General features: G+C 47.9%; 2 protein-coding genes across 4 annotated transcripts in view; one reads left to right on the top strand and one right to left on the bottom strand.

The window, feature by feature from the left end:
• Positions 1–1,308, top strand: part of ABCC3 (ATP binding cassette subfamily C member 3) — a 44,027-nt gene extending 42,719 nt beyond the window's left edge. For both annotated transcript variants that reach the window (XM_072780045.1, XM_072780044.1), the window contains one exon: positions 788–1,308. In XM_072780045.1, coding sequence (XP_072636146.1) covers positions 788–896 — 109 coding nt within the window. In that variant the 3' untranslated portion in view covers positions 897–1,308. The remainder of the gene's footprint in view (positions 1–787) is intronic.
• A 1,538-nt stretch (positions 1,309–2,846) lies between these two features.
• On the bottom strand, positions 2,847–15,436 carry ANKRD40 (ankyrin repeat domain 40). Of its 2 annotated transcripts, none has more exons than XM_072780060.1 (5): positions 15,267–15,436; positions 10,305–10,453; positions 9,173–9,655; positions 6,254–6,426; positions 2,847–5,343 (listed from the first exon to the last, which is right to left on the bottom strand). In XM_072780060.1, exons 1-5 carry the CDS (start codon positions 15,398–15,400, stop codon positions 5,197–5,199), a joined length of 1,086 nt encoding a protein of 361 aa, XP_072636161.1. In that variant the 5' UTR covers positions 15,401–15,436; the 3' UTR covers positions 2,847–5,196. The 2 variants fall into 2 exon arrangements, with proteins under 2 accessions (XP_072636161.1, XP_072636160.1); XM_072780059.1 differs by having other exon boundaries at positions 6,245–6,426; positions 15,267–15,435.
• Between the last annotated feature and the right edge of the window lie 292 nt (positions 15,437–15,728).

The raw sequence follows: 15,728 nt of genomic DNA, 5'->3' as shown, positions 1-15,728 counted from the left end.
TACCCTAAGAACAGTGAGAAGCCACTGAAGGGAGGAGAGGCCATCTTCTGGGCTCCAGTTCGGGCAGTGGCCAGGCAGAGATGTGCAGAGACACACACCTCCCCAGGACACGTTCCCAGGAGCCCTGGAGGTAAGGAAACAGAGTACGGCCACCTCCTCCCATCAAAGGGGCATCTCCCCTGGCACAGGAGAGCCCTTTCTGCTCCTGCCTTACCCTGGGAGCCAGGCTGGTGACTCTGCCCCAGGGGCACTCTGTGCTTAATTGGCAGGGGATTCGAATCCCAGGCCCAGGCCTGACTGTGTGTGCGTGTGTAGATCCATCCATCAGCAGCAACCAGATTTGCAGCCAAAGTCCCAGATTCCAGTGTCAGGCCTCCCAGCAGCCTGCTTTCCTGCCGTGTGCCTTTGTGAGTTGGCACAAAGCAGATGGAAGCGCACAGGGCCCAGCGCACAGGCCCGTGGCTCCCTGGGCACAGTCCTGTGACCCCGGTGAGGGAAGGGCTCATTAGGAAAGGTTTTCAGAGCTCCGACTAGCAGAGATGAATAGGAACCTTGTGTTTGATCCCAGAAACCGCCTCATCTGCCAGGAGAGCAAACGGAACGGCTAAAATAACCAGCCTTGCAAGCGTGCACATGTGGCAGAGCGGCTGTATTGGGTGGATCGCCTGAAGTAGGAGGGTTGGCATGTCACCGCTGGGTCTGAGCAGTCAGTACCCAGAAGGGAGGGGTGGACTAGAAGGCCAGGTCTAGGTTGATGGAAATCTGACCACTTCTTTTCTTTGGCTAGGGTCCTTGTCCTGGACAAAGGGATGATAGCTGAATTTGATTCTCCAGCCAACCTCATTGCAGCCAGAGGCATCTTCTACGGGATGGCCAGAGACGCTGGACTTGCCTAAAATACATTCCTGGGACTTCCTCCTAGCCACCCATCCTCAGGAAAGAGGACGACACCAACCACATCTGCAGGATGGACCTGATGACAGATGCCGGGACATTTGTTGGATTTTTGCCTTCAGGCACAGCTAGTTTAAGGCAGAGCCCAGACTGCTGCCTGGGTCTCCTGATTCCCAAGTTAGTGTTATTTCCACACTGTGCTGTTTTCAATCATTTCATGGAGTGACCTTTCTACTCTGTATGATTTTTCATATTTTCTACTCTGAAGTCGTTGGGGTTTTGTTTTTTTTTTTTAAATAAAGCTTTTTCCTCCTGGAACAGCAGACTGCCAGGTCAGGCCGTCCTCAGGAACAGAGTCCTGTACTCTGGGGTGCTGGCCTGAATCCATTAAAAACGGGGCACTGATGAAATCAAGCTATGTGGTCAACAATACATATAGCCCGACGTAGCCTCTCTCTGCCTGTTCACAAGGTTTGGGGTTAGGACCTTTGGGGGAGGCAGGGAGAGAGGTGGAAGTGGACTTTATACACATCCACATGGCTGGAATTATCTGAAAACTTCAGACTCGAGAGCTTTTGGCTAGAAAAATTGTCTTCACAGCCAAAATTCACTGGGTAATTGCCAGTACTTCCTGCTCTGCTGTGCAGATACTGTAAAAAGGCGAGAAATAAAGCCCTTGAAATCTGATTCGAGGCCTCCTGGGAAGGCTGCTATGAGCACCTTCACAGTTTATGCCGTCCCTCAGACCTCCACGCCTGCTTCTCCAGTGGCTGAGATGAGCAGGGTGCTTCCTTTCCTTGCTTCTTTAGAAGTCTATTCCAGACAGGTCCCCACCACCAGTGAGGCCTCCGAGCCATTCATCTTTCTCAGTCTGGCCAAAGCTCGATGTGGGAACAAAGAGGGGCCCAGGGGCCACCCCCCACCCTGAAAGTCCAGGCTGGTAAACACATCTTGAGGGGGTTCATTAAATTTCTTGTTGAGCAAGCCAAAACAATGCTCATTTCCTGCAGGTCAGAGTCCATCTGGCACAAGGCCTTATATTTGGGATGGATCTCTCCTCTTTGTTACCTTAGAAGTTTTCTGATCTCTGACTCTCTCACTTCCTTGACCTTTCTGCTCGATGTGATGTGACTAGTGGGAGAGGATGGTTTGTCTTTCTTCCCTAAATGGTTTGTGGTAGGTGCAGAGATGGCTCCTTTGATCTGGTTTTCCTCTACGTATTGGGTCAGCCTGTGCTGCGGGACCATTTGTTAAAGGTTAATCACATTTTTTTTTTGGCAGCCTGTTTCTGCCCAGGATGTTTATGAGTGTATGGAAGAAGACTTCCATCCTTGTGATAAAGCGAGTATGAAAGCACAAATGCCCAAATTATTCTGCTTCTCCTTGGTGCTAAGAAAAGGTCTCTGCTGTGCTCCCTGATTTATTAGGCCAATTTGGCATGACGTCTGCTTTGTGAGGCTCCGGCCGCCCTAAACCAACAGAAACGCAGATTCATTCGGCATCGTGCTCGGCTGAAGATCTGAAGGTGCAAGGCTATATGTATTTCCTCTTCTGCCTCGGGAGTTTGCTTCTGAGCTCATAGAGGCCCTGACAGGTGCTGACAGCCCAAAGGAAAGGCTCAGTTGCATAAAGTAAATAGGATAATCAAAAACTGTGGTTAATAGAGGATGACCTCCATCTAGCTGGCTCAGCTCCTCCGGGGAAATGAAGCTGACTGCTGTGAGCCAGGAGAAAAGGCACTGCACAACATATCTGTCTCCAGGTGCCAAGTGACAGGGCCTGAGAACCCAGCAGCCACAGGACAGAGGTGCCTCAGGTGGGGGCAACGGTCCCTTCTATTTTTTCCTCCAGAGCACTGTGTTCCTTGGGCTGTCCAGGAATCTGAAAACTGCACCCCCCACCAAGGTTAGAAGGGCAGTACTGCTTAGGAGCCAAAATTAAAGGATATGGGCTCAGTCTGTTAATATTTTATTTTAATGATACTTGTTATGAACAGTCGGCAATGCACAAGGAATAGAGTCTTCAGTGAATGTTTACACATAGTGTGAACACATGCTTTAAATATGCAGTGGAGGAGGGGTGAATTCACAGTTAACAAAGCTAAAAAAAAAGTCCTTGTTATAAATTACACAAAGCATATAAAAATATTTCTCTGAATGCATAGATTAAGACTTTAAACTCACCTACCATCAACTGTGCAGTCTCATCCCACCGCCAGACGCAGGAGTCAGTTGACCACAGAAGACTTTTTAAAGGAGAAGAGAGGCCAGCGGAGGGCTCAGCTCCCACCAGAGCCACTAAGCCCCACCCTTGCCCTCACCTTCACCAGGGTCTCCCTGTCTCCCTTGCTAACCTCTGTTTCTAAATGCCCTGGAGCTACTCCTCCCGTAGGGCCGCCTCCGGGCAGGGACCTCCACTGCTTCTGAGTCTCTAATTGATCTAGACGGCTAGAAGAGTTTAACCCCAGTGATTTACACATAAATTAATACTGGACTTATTTCCTTCAGGATGGAACTAGCCTTCATGTTATCAGTACGTTGTTAACTTTTTCCAAAGGGAAGGAAAAAAGGTTAGTGTGTTTAGGTAAACTAGCTTCTGGTTGCTTGAAACACAAGGGAGGTTTCCTCTTCAAAGCCTTTCAGAGAAGGGATGATAAGTAACCTTTCCTCGGTGATGCCAACACCATGCAAGGGTAAGTCACCATCGGGTAATTGGTGGAGGACGGTGAAGTCACAGAACAGAGTGACTCCAGGAAGCTGGCCTTGAAAACACCTCCACCTCAGCTCAGCACAGAGGCAACCGCAGGAGGCCATTAGCTAAGCACAACATTCTCTTCCGTTGACGCCTTCTGTGTGTTCTCGCTCCATCGGTTGCAGTGTTCCAATAAAATTAACACAGTTAGGAAGTTAAGTCTCTTTGGAAACTATAGGCACTATGGGGAAAACGCTTCTTAAGACAGCAGGGATGCTCTTCAACAGCTGGCTTCGAACCCCTGCCCTCCTGTTCGTCTAAGTGTGCTCGTTCTTATTTCTAAAGTTAAGCTGTTTTTCAACAAGACAGTGGCTCCTCTAACATTAATGACACCGAGGAAAAGGAAAAGAATTCTTGAATGCACTCTTTAAAAAAAAACAAAAAAAAAAACTGGTAGGCCAGGCTCAAGAGTCTTCATCAGGTGTCTTCCTGAACAAAGCCTGGTAAGCTCACAACTGACTTTGTGAAGTGGACCTGTGGTGGTGGTGGGGGGGGGAAATAGTTTGTTTACAAAAGCAACAGATTTCAGGGTTGTGTAAAAATCCTGATAATTTCAAAATAACCTTTATCTTTGATATAAAAATAAAGATGCTAACTCCCTTAGGTCAGGTTTCCCACAATAACCTTAAAAACAGCAACAGGCTCGGTTTCAAAAAATGCTCTTCATTTCTGGTGGGAAATGAAAGTGGAGAATACGGACCTGGTGATGTTTGTGCTCTTCTCAGACAGTGCGATGAAAACATGGAGAGGACAGGAACCACTTCAGAGATTGAAAGGAAAAAAAAGAAAAAAAAAGGAAAAAAAAAAAAAAAAGCTCTTGTTCTTCTGGAAAGCATCAGAGAGCCCTCTAGTGGCCACATAGTTAATGCAGCGATGACTGTCCAGGCAATGGTGGACCAGAGAAGCCGGTGAGCACTCAAAAAGGATTAAAGGGGTAGCGGGGGTAGGGGCAGCTCTTTTGGTTAACAGCGGACTTACAACTAGGTAACTGTATTCTTAAATACTTTGAACCTGAGTAACGTGTATAAATATGTTATGTGAAACTTCACAGCCACTAGTCACACGAAAAGTCTCTGCCCGGTACCTGTGCTTTCCCCAGTTTCCTCTGCAGCCGGCCCAGGGTGCAGAGGCGCAAGGGTGCACCACCCATAGAGCAGGCCCAGGCCCGCCCTGCAGGTGCACTGGCCACAGGTGTGGCTGTAAGAGGCCTGCTCTGCTCTCTCTCATCTGCTGGGACCACTCACTTACTCGGGGCACATGAGACAGGGGATTCAGAACTGCCAGCTTCTGCCTCTCCAGACCACTTCTCAGCTGTTTGCAGCTTCAAGCAATCGGTTTATTGTGCACCAAGAGGCTTGGAGGAGTGGCACCGCTGCTGGGGGGTGGGGTGGGTGTCAGGGGCTTCCTACCTTGGCAGAACCATGTTAGTGTACACTACACAGTGGCACCGGGGCCCTCCCGGGAGCCCAAGGCATTCAGATCCATGGCTTGGCCTTGGCCCAGAGGTGCTGCACACTGTCACAGTACTCAGCAATAAAAGTCCCCACTGTGTCAGTAAGTCAGTTTGGAAGCCCTCCTGTTGTAGCAAGGTCTTTCAGTCAGTGTGGATGCAGCATTTCTGAACAGAAAATTGTTTTCACTTATCATTAGAACCAGTTCCAGCTCCTGAAAGTCTTGGAGTCGAGCGACATCTTTGTCCTAAAACAAAATAGATTAAACAGATTAGGAGTCATCACTTGTCTCTATGTGTTTGGTGTGTTGTGTCCATACCAGTATCTCAGCTCATTTTAAAGCCTCAAAGGCGGCTTACTAGTATAAGGAGCAAGAGTAGGAAGAGGAGGAGGGGGAGGAGGAGGAAGAGGAGGGGGAAAGGGGGAGGTGGGAGGACAGAAAGGAAGGAAGAGGAAGAGGGGGAGGAGGAAGAGAAGGGGGAGAAATGGGGGAAGGAGGAGGGAGGAGAAGGGAGGAGAGGGAGATGGGGGAAGGAGGAGGGGAGGAGGAAAGGAAGTGGGGGACGAGGGTGGGGGGAAGAGGAGGAAGAAGAGGAAGGAGAAGAAGACCCCTATGGCACAATGTCACTGAGAGTAGATAGTGCAGGAAGTTCCCCAGGGGTGTGAGTTGGGTCCACAGGGTGCAGGAGCCCTTAACAGCAGCTGCCCTAGGATAAGCACCCCCCGAAGTGAGAGGCCATTTAGATCAGTTTTCCCAGTTGCCCTGAAAACCACAGATGTTGGCAGGCCCACACATGTATCCATGTGGGTTTGCCCTGTAATTTAACCTGGTTCTTAACATGGGGCATATCTGCTGGTACACTAAGTAATCCTTACATGTCACTACACAAACAACCAAATATAGGTACATGTGAGTGGCAGCTCAGGAAATTCTCTTGGGCACCTACAACTTTCAAAAATGTCATGTCCGAGTAGACCTAGTAGAGGGAAAGAAAAGCTCAGTGATAGTGTCTGGAAAACCACCCTTTGCTCCTTTTCTGGTCTCTTTTCAGTTCTCAACTATGATTCATACAGCCAAGGAGGAAACTGGCTATTTTCCAAAATGCAAAAAAGCTACCAACCACACATGCTTAACAGACCGTTCTTACCTTTCTTACCAGGGTATTGGGTAACTTCCTGATCTTCTCCACTTGGTCTGGATTAACCCCCAGCTCACAGCAGCTCACTCTGAGCAATTCTTGATAGGTGAGCTCCTGCCGGTCCAGTTCAATTTCAATGAAATCATTTTCTCGAAGAGATGGGTTCTGAATCCTCACCTTGAGTACCAGCTCTAGAAAAAAGGAGAGAGAAATGCTAATGGATGGTTCCTACACAGTCAGCCAATGTAATTTAAGATCTTTTCCAGAAGATGATCATACATAATCATGCCCTGTGCCGAAGGCTGTACCTCTCAATGAGAAAACCCAGCTCCTTCAGTGGGGGTGAGCTCAACCCCATTTCTGGCTCTGCCAGCGGCTTCCTGCACTGTCTTCCCTATGTCAAAGACAGGGTTCACAGAATAAAAGGGGGTTGTGTAAGGGCAGGGGCTGGGAGAGACAACCATCCAGTGTGTAGAAGGACAATTTGCTTCTGCTGCTGGAGCTGACATAAAGGCACACGAATGGATTTGAGAATCAAACCACACATGAGCAGGGAATGGGAAGAGAGCTGAAGAAAAGGCACACATAAGATATGGGAGAGGAGTGACTCTATGAGAACGTAATGACTGTGACTCTAAGTGTATTTATGAAAGATGAACCTCCTGGCAGTAAATACAGTGAGAGAGCAGAAAGATAACTTACTAGTATGAAAAAGACAGTCTAGGGCAGCCCTGGTGGCTCAGCGGTTTAGCACTGCTTCAGCCCAGGGCCTGATCCTGGAGACCCGGGATCGAGTCCCATGTCAGGCTCCCTGTGTGGAACCTGCTTCTCCTCCCTCTGCCTGTGTCTCTGCCTCTCTCTCTCTCTGTGTGTCTCTCATGAATAAATAAAATCTAAAAAAAAGAAAAAGAAAAAGAAAAAGAAAAAGAAAAAGAAAAAGAAAAAGACCGTCTATCTATGATCTGAATGCAGGATACCTCAACACGGAAGCAATCTGTGCACTTCATTCAGGGTCTGGGATCTAAGCAGTCTGCCCCTAAATTCTGAGCCTGGCTGCCAAGATGGCCCAAGCTAAGTGCCTAGGTGGGTTTGGTGGTTCTGCTTTGCTCCTTATGTACGAGTCCTTCATAGCATGCCTAGGCCACTGTCACCAGCGCCTAGAGTAGCAGGTCCTCCAAACCAGAAAAGGACAGGGTGACTTATGTGGAAAAAGTGAAGGTAAGACTGGCCTGTACCTTGTGGTGTCTGATAGAATTGGAGGTATCTGGATGAACTTATGTCTTTTAATACTTTTATAAAGATAGATACAGGACAAAAAAAAATAAAAAAATAAAAAATAAATTAAAAAAAAGATAGATACAGGACGCCTGAATGGCTCAACAGTTGAGCATCTGCCTTTGGCTCAGTGAGCCCAGGAGCTGGAATTGAGTCTCACATGGGGCTCCCTGCATGGAGCCCACTTCTCCCTCTGCCTATGTCTCTGCCTCTCTCTCTCTCTCTCTCTCTCTCTTTCTGTGTCTCTCGTGAATAAATACATAAATAAATAAAATCTTAAAAAAAAAAGATAAATAGATACAGAAATGTAGGAAAAAGTGTATATATGAATGTGCATGTATGTTTGTTTGCTTTTTTCTTCCTTTCTTTCCTGGCTCTGTTCTCCATGTAGACCTAGAAGACATGACACACCTGGAGTATAAGTGTACCCAGTGTCCAGATCCTAGTACCTGAACACCACTCTCATCTGAAAGAACAGGACTTCTTAGAGAAATGGCTGACTCCAGGGCTGGGGCGAGGGAGGTAACAGTAGGAGCCTGGACCCTCTTCCTGGACTAGAAAGTAAGGAAATGCTCCAAGAATGATGGGACACGTCCAAGCGACATGGGAACTGGGTTCCCTCTGGACAGATCTGGCATAATCTGAACATCAAGATAATGACAGTAATGCGGGTGCTTGGGGGGCTCAGTTGGTTAAGTCTTCGGCTCAGGTCAAGATCCCAGGATCCTGGAATCGAGCCTTGCATTAGGCTTTCTGCTCAGCAGGGGAGTCTGCTTCTCCCTCTCCCTATCCCCCGGCTGTGTTCTCTCACTCATGCTCTCTTTCAGATAAATAAATAAAATCTTTAAAAAAAAAAAGATAATGATAATAATGCATTATAACCTAATGTAAAGAATCTGTGAGGGGCACCTGGGTGGCTCAGTGGTTGGCTGGGATCAAGTCCCGCATTGGGCTCCTCAGAGGGAGCTTGTTTCTCCCTCTGCACCTCTCTGTGTGTCTCTCATGAATAAACAAAACCTTAAAAAAAAAAAAAAAAAAAGAATCTACAGGTTCATACTGATATACATGGAGGAGAAGGGGAGGCCCCTGTTTACAGTAGAATACCAACTAGTATATAGAGAAAAGTGATAGAGGATCATTTTCTACACAATACCTGGACTGGACTCTTCAAAACTAGAGGTCCAAAATGATAGAGAAAGGCTGAGAAACCTTCCAGGTGAAAGGAGAAGGGAACAATAGGATAGCTAAGTGCAACGGGTATCCCCAGGAGGAGCTGGGGGCAGGAGGCAGGGGTAGAGGCAGCACAGAGAGCACCATGGAGACAACTGACAATATCTAAAAATGGCCTGGATTGGAGAATGGTATTATAGCAAGGTTACATTTCCTAAATTTGATCATCGGACTGTGGTTATGTAAGAGAGACCATCCTTGTTCTTAGGAAATATACACTTAACTATTTCAAGGCAAAAGGTAAACAATTTGTGAATCAGAGTAAAGAGAGCTCCTCATACAAGTCTTGCAAAATTTCTGTAAGATTGTGAATAGATTTCTGTACATAAATAAATCCCACCTTACCGACACTACCCAACACCCTCCTCCCCACCACCACCCAGGAGGTACAGCAGGAAACCTCTGGACAGCCGCAGACTGCAGCAGGCTTACCTTGCATGTTAAATGGAAATGCCCCTGTGAAGAAGAATGGCTGGAATGCTGGCGTCGGGCCTGTGTAGGTCCCATTTTGAGGCTCCAGAGACACTGGCTGCTTGGACGGGACAGAAGAGAACAGCGAGCGGCTCTGACTCACTGGTGGCTGACAGACAGGACCCGGTTTTGTGCTTTCTGGTGTTCTGAGTATGGCAGAGGGGGCAGACACATCCCGGTTCTGAACCAGAGCCAAAGAGGTGTGGTCCCGTGGAAAGGCCCCCGCCGGGGGAGCCTCCCCTGTGGGGAGCAATGGAGGAGAGCCATCTGCAGGGGGTGATGCCGGCGGTGTGGAGGGGCCCCCATTCTGTAGCTGGCCTGGATCCTCTGCCGCAGGGGTGTAGATAAAAGGGAAGGCTGGGTTGGCCAAGTAGTTGGGAACAAAGGGCAGTTCTGACTCCTTCTTTAGCTGGGGGAGGCTGTCGGCACCATCGTCTTCTTCCACTTACAAAGAAGAGAACACAGAGCATTTACACGGCCCTTTAAAGATCACCCAGAAAAGAGTGTCTTGTGAAAGCTAGTGTTCTTTGGTATATGACATATTTTGTTCAGTGTTCACTGACTCTTCAAATCAGAAGAGAAAGGACTGTTTCATCAAAGTTTGTGATTACCATTTTTGCCACCTTAAGTTTCACAGATTAAAAATATAAAACCTGAAAATGCCTACCTGCCTGGAAACCACATGGAATTACTGTCTTGGCACAGTAATATTACTTTTGCTTTTAAAAATGTATTTATATCATAAAGAAATAAAGAAAAAAATAAAGAAAAATAAATGTTAAAAAATGTATTTGTGGTTTGACTGCCATCAAGAGTGTAGCCAGTAGGGGGCCTGGGTGGCTCAGTCCGTTCAGCGTCTGCCTTGGGCTGAGGTCATAATCCCGGAGTCCTGGAATCGAGTCCCACATGGGGCTCCCTGCTCAGTGGGGAGTCTACTCCTTCCTCTGCCCTCCCCTTAATCATGCTCTCTCACTCTCACTCTCTCAAATAAATAAATAAAATCTTAAAGAAAAAAAAAAGAACACAGCCAATAATACTGCAAGTCTGAAATTAGTTTGACAAAATCAAAAGTTGCCCCCAAACACAGACTCACCTCCCATGATCTTCCTAATTTCCCTCCTTGATGTCAGTTGGACTGGCATTTCTCCTTTTGTTGTAAGAATCTCTTTGTCAGCTCCTGATTGTAATAAGTAAGAGACCACCTGACCATGATTGCGTTTACATGCCCAGTGTAAACAGGTCCTGTCCGCAGAAAAGGAAAAAAAAAAAAACAGAGTTAATCAAGGAGAGGTGGTTTGGGATTTCAAATTCCATATGCTAGTCAAGAAATACATGCAAGCCCATTAAGAGTTCAGCCAGAACCAGGAAGCCAGGCTGGCAACCTCAGCTTTTCTTTTCAGAAAGCAGATGATCAAAATATTTAGTATGCTTGAAATTTATTTCCAAATTTCATTCCAGGCCCTTGGGAAAAACCAATTTATTCAAGGTGCTTTTGTTTCAATGGCTTCCAGGGGGTTCCACTGGCCAGCTACCTCTACTGGTACTGCTGAGTGGTTTTCCATCAGTAATGTTCATTAGATTGTCCCAGTCTCCTTAAAATGTTTTTATTTTTAGAGTGCCACATTCCTTTTCAGGAACAATAGTAACTTGCTCCATATGCATCAAATGACACGCGAATATTAAATATCAGGCTAATAATCATCTACAGCTTGCTCTGCTGCTGAAATTATTATTGCTATAGTAGATATTCTCAGATGAATCTCAGTTGCTCACTCTTTGCCTTTTCTTCCCTTCACACACACACACACACACACACACACACATACACACACAAGGTTTTGAAATTTCCATTTTTGAAAAAGTTGGCTCCTCTAGTCCCCTCCAGAAGGCTCATCTGCTTAAGCGTAAGGCATGGCACACAGACTTTAATTCCTAAGGCACTTGAAAAATGTACATCAATGACCAAAATTTTCAAGAACAAGCTCTTCTAACATATTAGACTCATTTAAGTAAAACTAATTATTTACTATTGTATACATAGGAAGGAATTATGCGCACTCTGAAGGGCTATTATTTTAACACTGCATAGCAATGTAATTAGCATGCTGGTTAAAAACTCCATCTTAACAGAAATGAAAGGATTCAAAGTTACGAAATTCATCCTCAGTTGCCAAAGCTGAACGATTATTGTAGAAGGAAAGTATTTTTCCCCTCTGTTCTGAAATGTCCCCACTCATCAATTCTCTAACGGAGGTAAGTATCTTCAGTTTATGGCCAAATACAATATAGTAAAGAACAGAATGATGTGTTCAGTACTGAGGGATAGGTCACCAACCTGGAAGTATTAACTATCCAGAAAGTTCATTTGGTTCCAAGGAGATGTTGATTTGCCCTGGCCTCCTAAACATTTCTGACTTACAGAAAGCGAGCCTGTCTGGCTGGCTGGGAACCACTCCACTGATACTTCAGAGTGATATTCCACACTATTATTCATTAGAATTAGGTTACCTGGGTACCTTTAAGGTAAACTGTATGAAGAAAAGATTCCCAATTTGGGAGAAATAAGGGAAGAGGCTTGATCTCAACTTCTGAAATACAAGCTCATGAAGATAAGGAAGTGTCTGCTTGGACATACAGGTACTTAATCGCTGAACAAATGAACCAAGAACAAGGTGGACATTGCTCAGAGTGGAAGGACATTGCTCAGAGTGGAAGGATCCAAACATCCTTGATTGTGGGCAAACTGCAGCTGAGAGAGAGAGCGAAAGAGTACGTGTGTGTGTGTGTGTGTGTGTGTGTGTGTGTGTTTCTGTGGCACAGGCTTGAAAAGTGAATAATTATAATGATAAGCTAGCATTCAAAAATGAATGGATCATGATGAGAAAAGTATGTTCCCTTTTGGAAATAAAGTACTCACTCGCTGGTAGTAAATCACTTGTTCATGACAAGCTTGAGACTGAAGAAGGTAATTTACTGCCAGTGGGTCTGAGACACTCTGGGAAAACCAACTAGCTAAAGCATCACCATGTAAAGTGGGGTTAAGTCAACACGGAATGATTTCCACAACCCCACGCCCTGAGTGATCATCATTTACAGCCCAGACCTGTGTGGCTCTGGGCAGCCATAACTCAGCCAGGAAGCATTTTCAACTTCTTCACCAGCCATTATACTTGTTTCTTAAAGCCAAGGGGTTTGCACACACTTGAATTACAACTGATGTGGGAATTCTATCTCTGAACTTCAACTCTTCAGGCTTTAAATTTGCAGTCAGTATATCCAGTTAGCCCTGGGAAGTATTTCAGACCAGAGGCACGGGGTATCATTCATCAGTGCTGAAATTGTGGTTATTGAGCAACTACAGACTGAAAGCAGTAACCATTCCGCTTGTCTATGCTAGAGATTGAATTTGAGGGTAACCTTTGTATCCCATTAGATAGTGCACTGCTTAATAAGAAGAAAATAATAATTAACACAGATATAATGCTTTTTTACATGGGGGACACTGTTCTAAAGGCTTCACATACATTAACTCATTCAATCTCTGAAAAGCCCATGAGTTAGTTATTTTCAATATTCCTCCCATTTTATGGAAGAGGAAACAGAGACAGTCAGCAAATAAATAAGCCAAACCAATAGTATGCCAGGTGGTGATTAAGCATTACACAGACAATAAAGCAAGGGAAGGGACTTGGGAATGCTAGAGGCAGGGCAGGGGCATGGTGCCATCTTAAATCAAGGGTCCAGGAAAGGCTCACCAACCTATCTACACTAAGACCTAAAGGAGGTGAGGGAGTAAAAGCATTTTAGACTTAAGAGGGAAGAAAAACCACGGAGGCCTTGAATCAGGATGGTGCCTGGTGTTCCAGGAAAAGCCAGGAGGCCAGGGGAGCAAGGAGGCAAACACAGAGATGAGACATAGAGGTAAGGAGGGAGAGCGGTAGGGACAGGAAGTAGAAACTCCAGTACTGCAGGCTTTTCCTCAGAGTGGGATGGTGACCACTAGAGGGTTCTGAGCAGAATGAACGGATCCGACTTACGATTTATGTTTTATGTCGGGATCCCTCTGGTTGCTGTGCTGAGAAGACTGCAGGGTGGAAGGGTAGAAGCAAGGAGACTAGTCGGGGGGCTGCAGCGAGAATCCAAGCAACAGGACGATGGTGGCTGTGTACCAGAGGTGTAGAGGTAGAGCTAATGAGAAGTGTTAAGATTCTAACTACAGCTGTAGATGAGGCTGACAGAATTAGCTGACTGGCTGGATGTGGAATATGAGGGAGACAGGAGGCAAGGACACCATCAGGGCACCATCGGCTCTGGTCTGAGCACCCCAGACGCCGAGTTGAGCAGGCCTCAGAGGAGCAGGCCTGGGGCAATTAGGGGCATGAGGGGAGATCACGAATGCAAGCCTGAACCTCCAACATGAGGTGCCTAACAGACATCTTCTCCGATTGAGGAGAAGCCTCTTCAGGTTGCTTCAGATTCAACTTACAAATACCAAACACCTACTGCAACGTGGCAGGCATTGTGGTTAGGAAAGTAGGGTCTGGAGTCAGATGCTGGCTTCCTTTTCAGTAAATCCTATGACCTTGGGGAAATTACTTAATCTTGCCGGGCCTCGGTTTCCCCATCCATACAACAGAGAGAGTAACATCTCTGTTCTTGAGTAGTTGTGAATGAGATAAGCTCTCAGAGCCTTGTTTATGTCAAGAGCAAACTCAATACATGTTAGCGATTCATACTATGCTGCTTCTCCTTCCTTGCTCACAACACTCTTCTCAAATGACTGGGAAATGAAGTTACCCAGGCAAGGCTGTATTAGCTAAAGCAGGGAAGGGTGAAGAACCTGCTGGAAAGACTGGACTCCTTCTACACAACACTGCCTCCCACTGCCAAAACAGTGAGTCACAGCTTGTGAACCACAGAGCAATGCTCAGAAAAGGTACGCACAGAGCAGCAAGCTTGTTTGCAAACACTTTTAAGGAAAACAAAACCAAAAGGCAGCAGGCCACTGTTTCCTGGCCTTCTGGATAGCTATCTAGGCTGTTCTCCTTAGGAGGTAGGTAAGTCTACAAGCGAGTCAGGAAACCATGGTTGTGGTTCTGGTTAGCCTGTCAGTAGCTGTGTGACCTTAGGGCAGGTTATTTTTTCTGCAGTTGGAGCCATCTCCAATGTCCCTCTCCATTCCAAAATGTAGGATTCCACTTTTAAAAAATAAAACCTTTCCAAACTCACTTTAAGCTAGCAAAAACAGGCCTAAGGTTAAGCACGACTTGGCTCAAATAAAACTCCAAAAATGAAGTGTGAAGAGGACAGAATAACACCACATTCGGTAACTTAACACTAAAAATTTGACCAGCACATCCTAAGATGGGGACTCCTTTAGTTGGAAGGACTCAGTCTGCAGGCAAACATCGAGAGTCTGGATTCAAATTCTATATGTAAAACTGTAATAAGGAAATAAAGCAAAAACACTCCGGGGGACCGAGTAAGTCTGCCTTCCACAGGCGGCTGCAAATCACTGGTGCAGTGAGGCCACAGAGAGAGACACAAGAGTGATTTTTTTTTTTCCTTCCGGTCTTGGGAAAAGAAACCGTGCTAATTTATAAGATTCATAGTTGCTCGGTTGCTTAAATGCTTTTTTTTTTTTTTTCTGCTGTGCACAGGTGTGTTCTCCAGAAGCTCCTACGGCAAAATAATTCAGCCCCCGGAACTGGGGTGCGCGCCATACGAACGAGCGTGCGGATCAATCGAATCGCAGCCGGCAGGGCTCCCTCCGGCCCGGCGAGCCAGCGGGGTGCGGGGGGGAGGGGGGTGGGGGGCGCTGCCCCGGGAGGACCACGTGGGCGGGGGCTGGGGAGGGCCGCGCGGGCGGCGGCACCGCGCAGGGGGGCGGCGGGGAGGGGGAGCCCGGGCTGGCCTCGCGAGCGCAGGCCTCGGAGGCCCCGGCGCCCGGCCACGCCTCCGCGGGCGTCCGCGGGCAGCGCCGGGCCTCGGCGGCAGGGGCGCCCCTCCCCCCGGCCCGCTGCTCTGACCTGGGCCTCCCCCGCTCCCCACTTACCAGCCGTTGACCTCATTTTGGGAGTTCACATCCACCCCGCTCTCCACCAGTTTCTGCACCTCCCGAATGTCCCCCAAGGCCGCGGCCTCCCGCAGCCTCTCCTGCTGCTCCTTCTGCTCTAGGAGCGCGCTCATCTTCCCCTCGGGCCCAGGCCCCCGCCCGGCCGCCCCGCCCCGCCCCGGGCCCGTCAGCGCCGCCGCCGCCGCGGCCCGCTCCCCGCCATGCGGAGAGCGCGGGGCTCGCCCGCCCTGCTGGCGCCCGGCCCGGGGCTGCTGCTCCCGCCCGCCGCCGCCGCCGCCGCCGCCCCCCGGCTGCTCCCGGCCGCGGGCCCCAGCCTCCGCCCCGGCCGCGCCTCCTGCCGGCCGCCTCCGGGGGACCCTATTCGCAGTGACAACCCCGACCCGGAGGGTTTCCGTTCCTACCCTGGGCCGCGGCGCCCGGCCGGCTGTTTACGTAACCGCC

This window comes from Canis lupus, chromosome 16, assembly GCF_048164855.1.
Source record: "Canis lupus baileyi chromosome 16, mCanLup2.hap1, whole genome shotgun sequence".
NCBI classification, from domain to species: Eukaryota; Metazoa; Chordata; class Mammalia; order Carnivora; family Canidae; genus Canis; species Canis lupus.
Note: the sequence above shows the minus strand (reverse complement) of the source record. Positions and strands in the feature narration are given on the sequence as shown.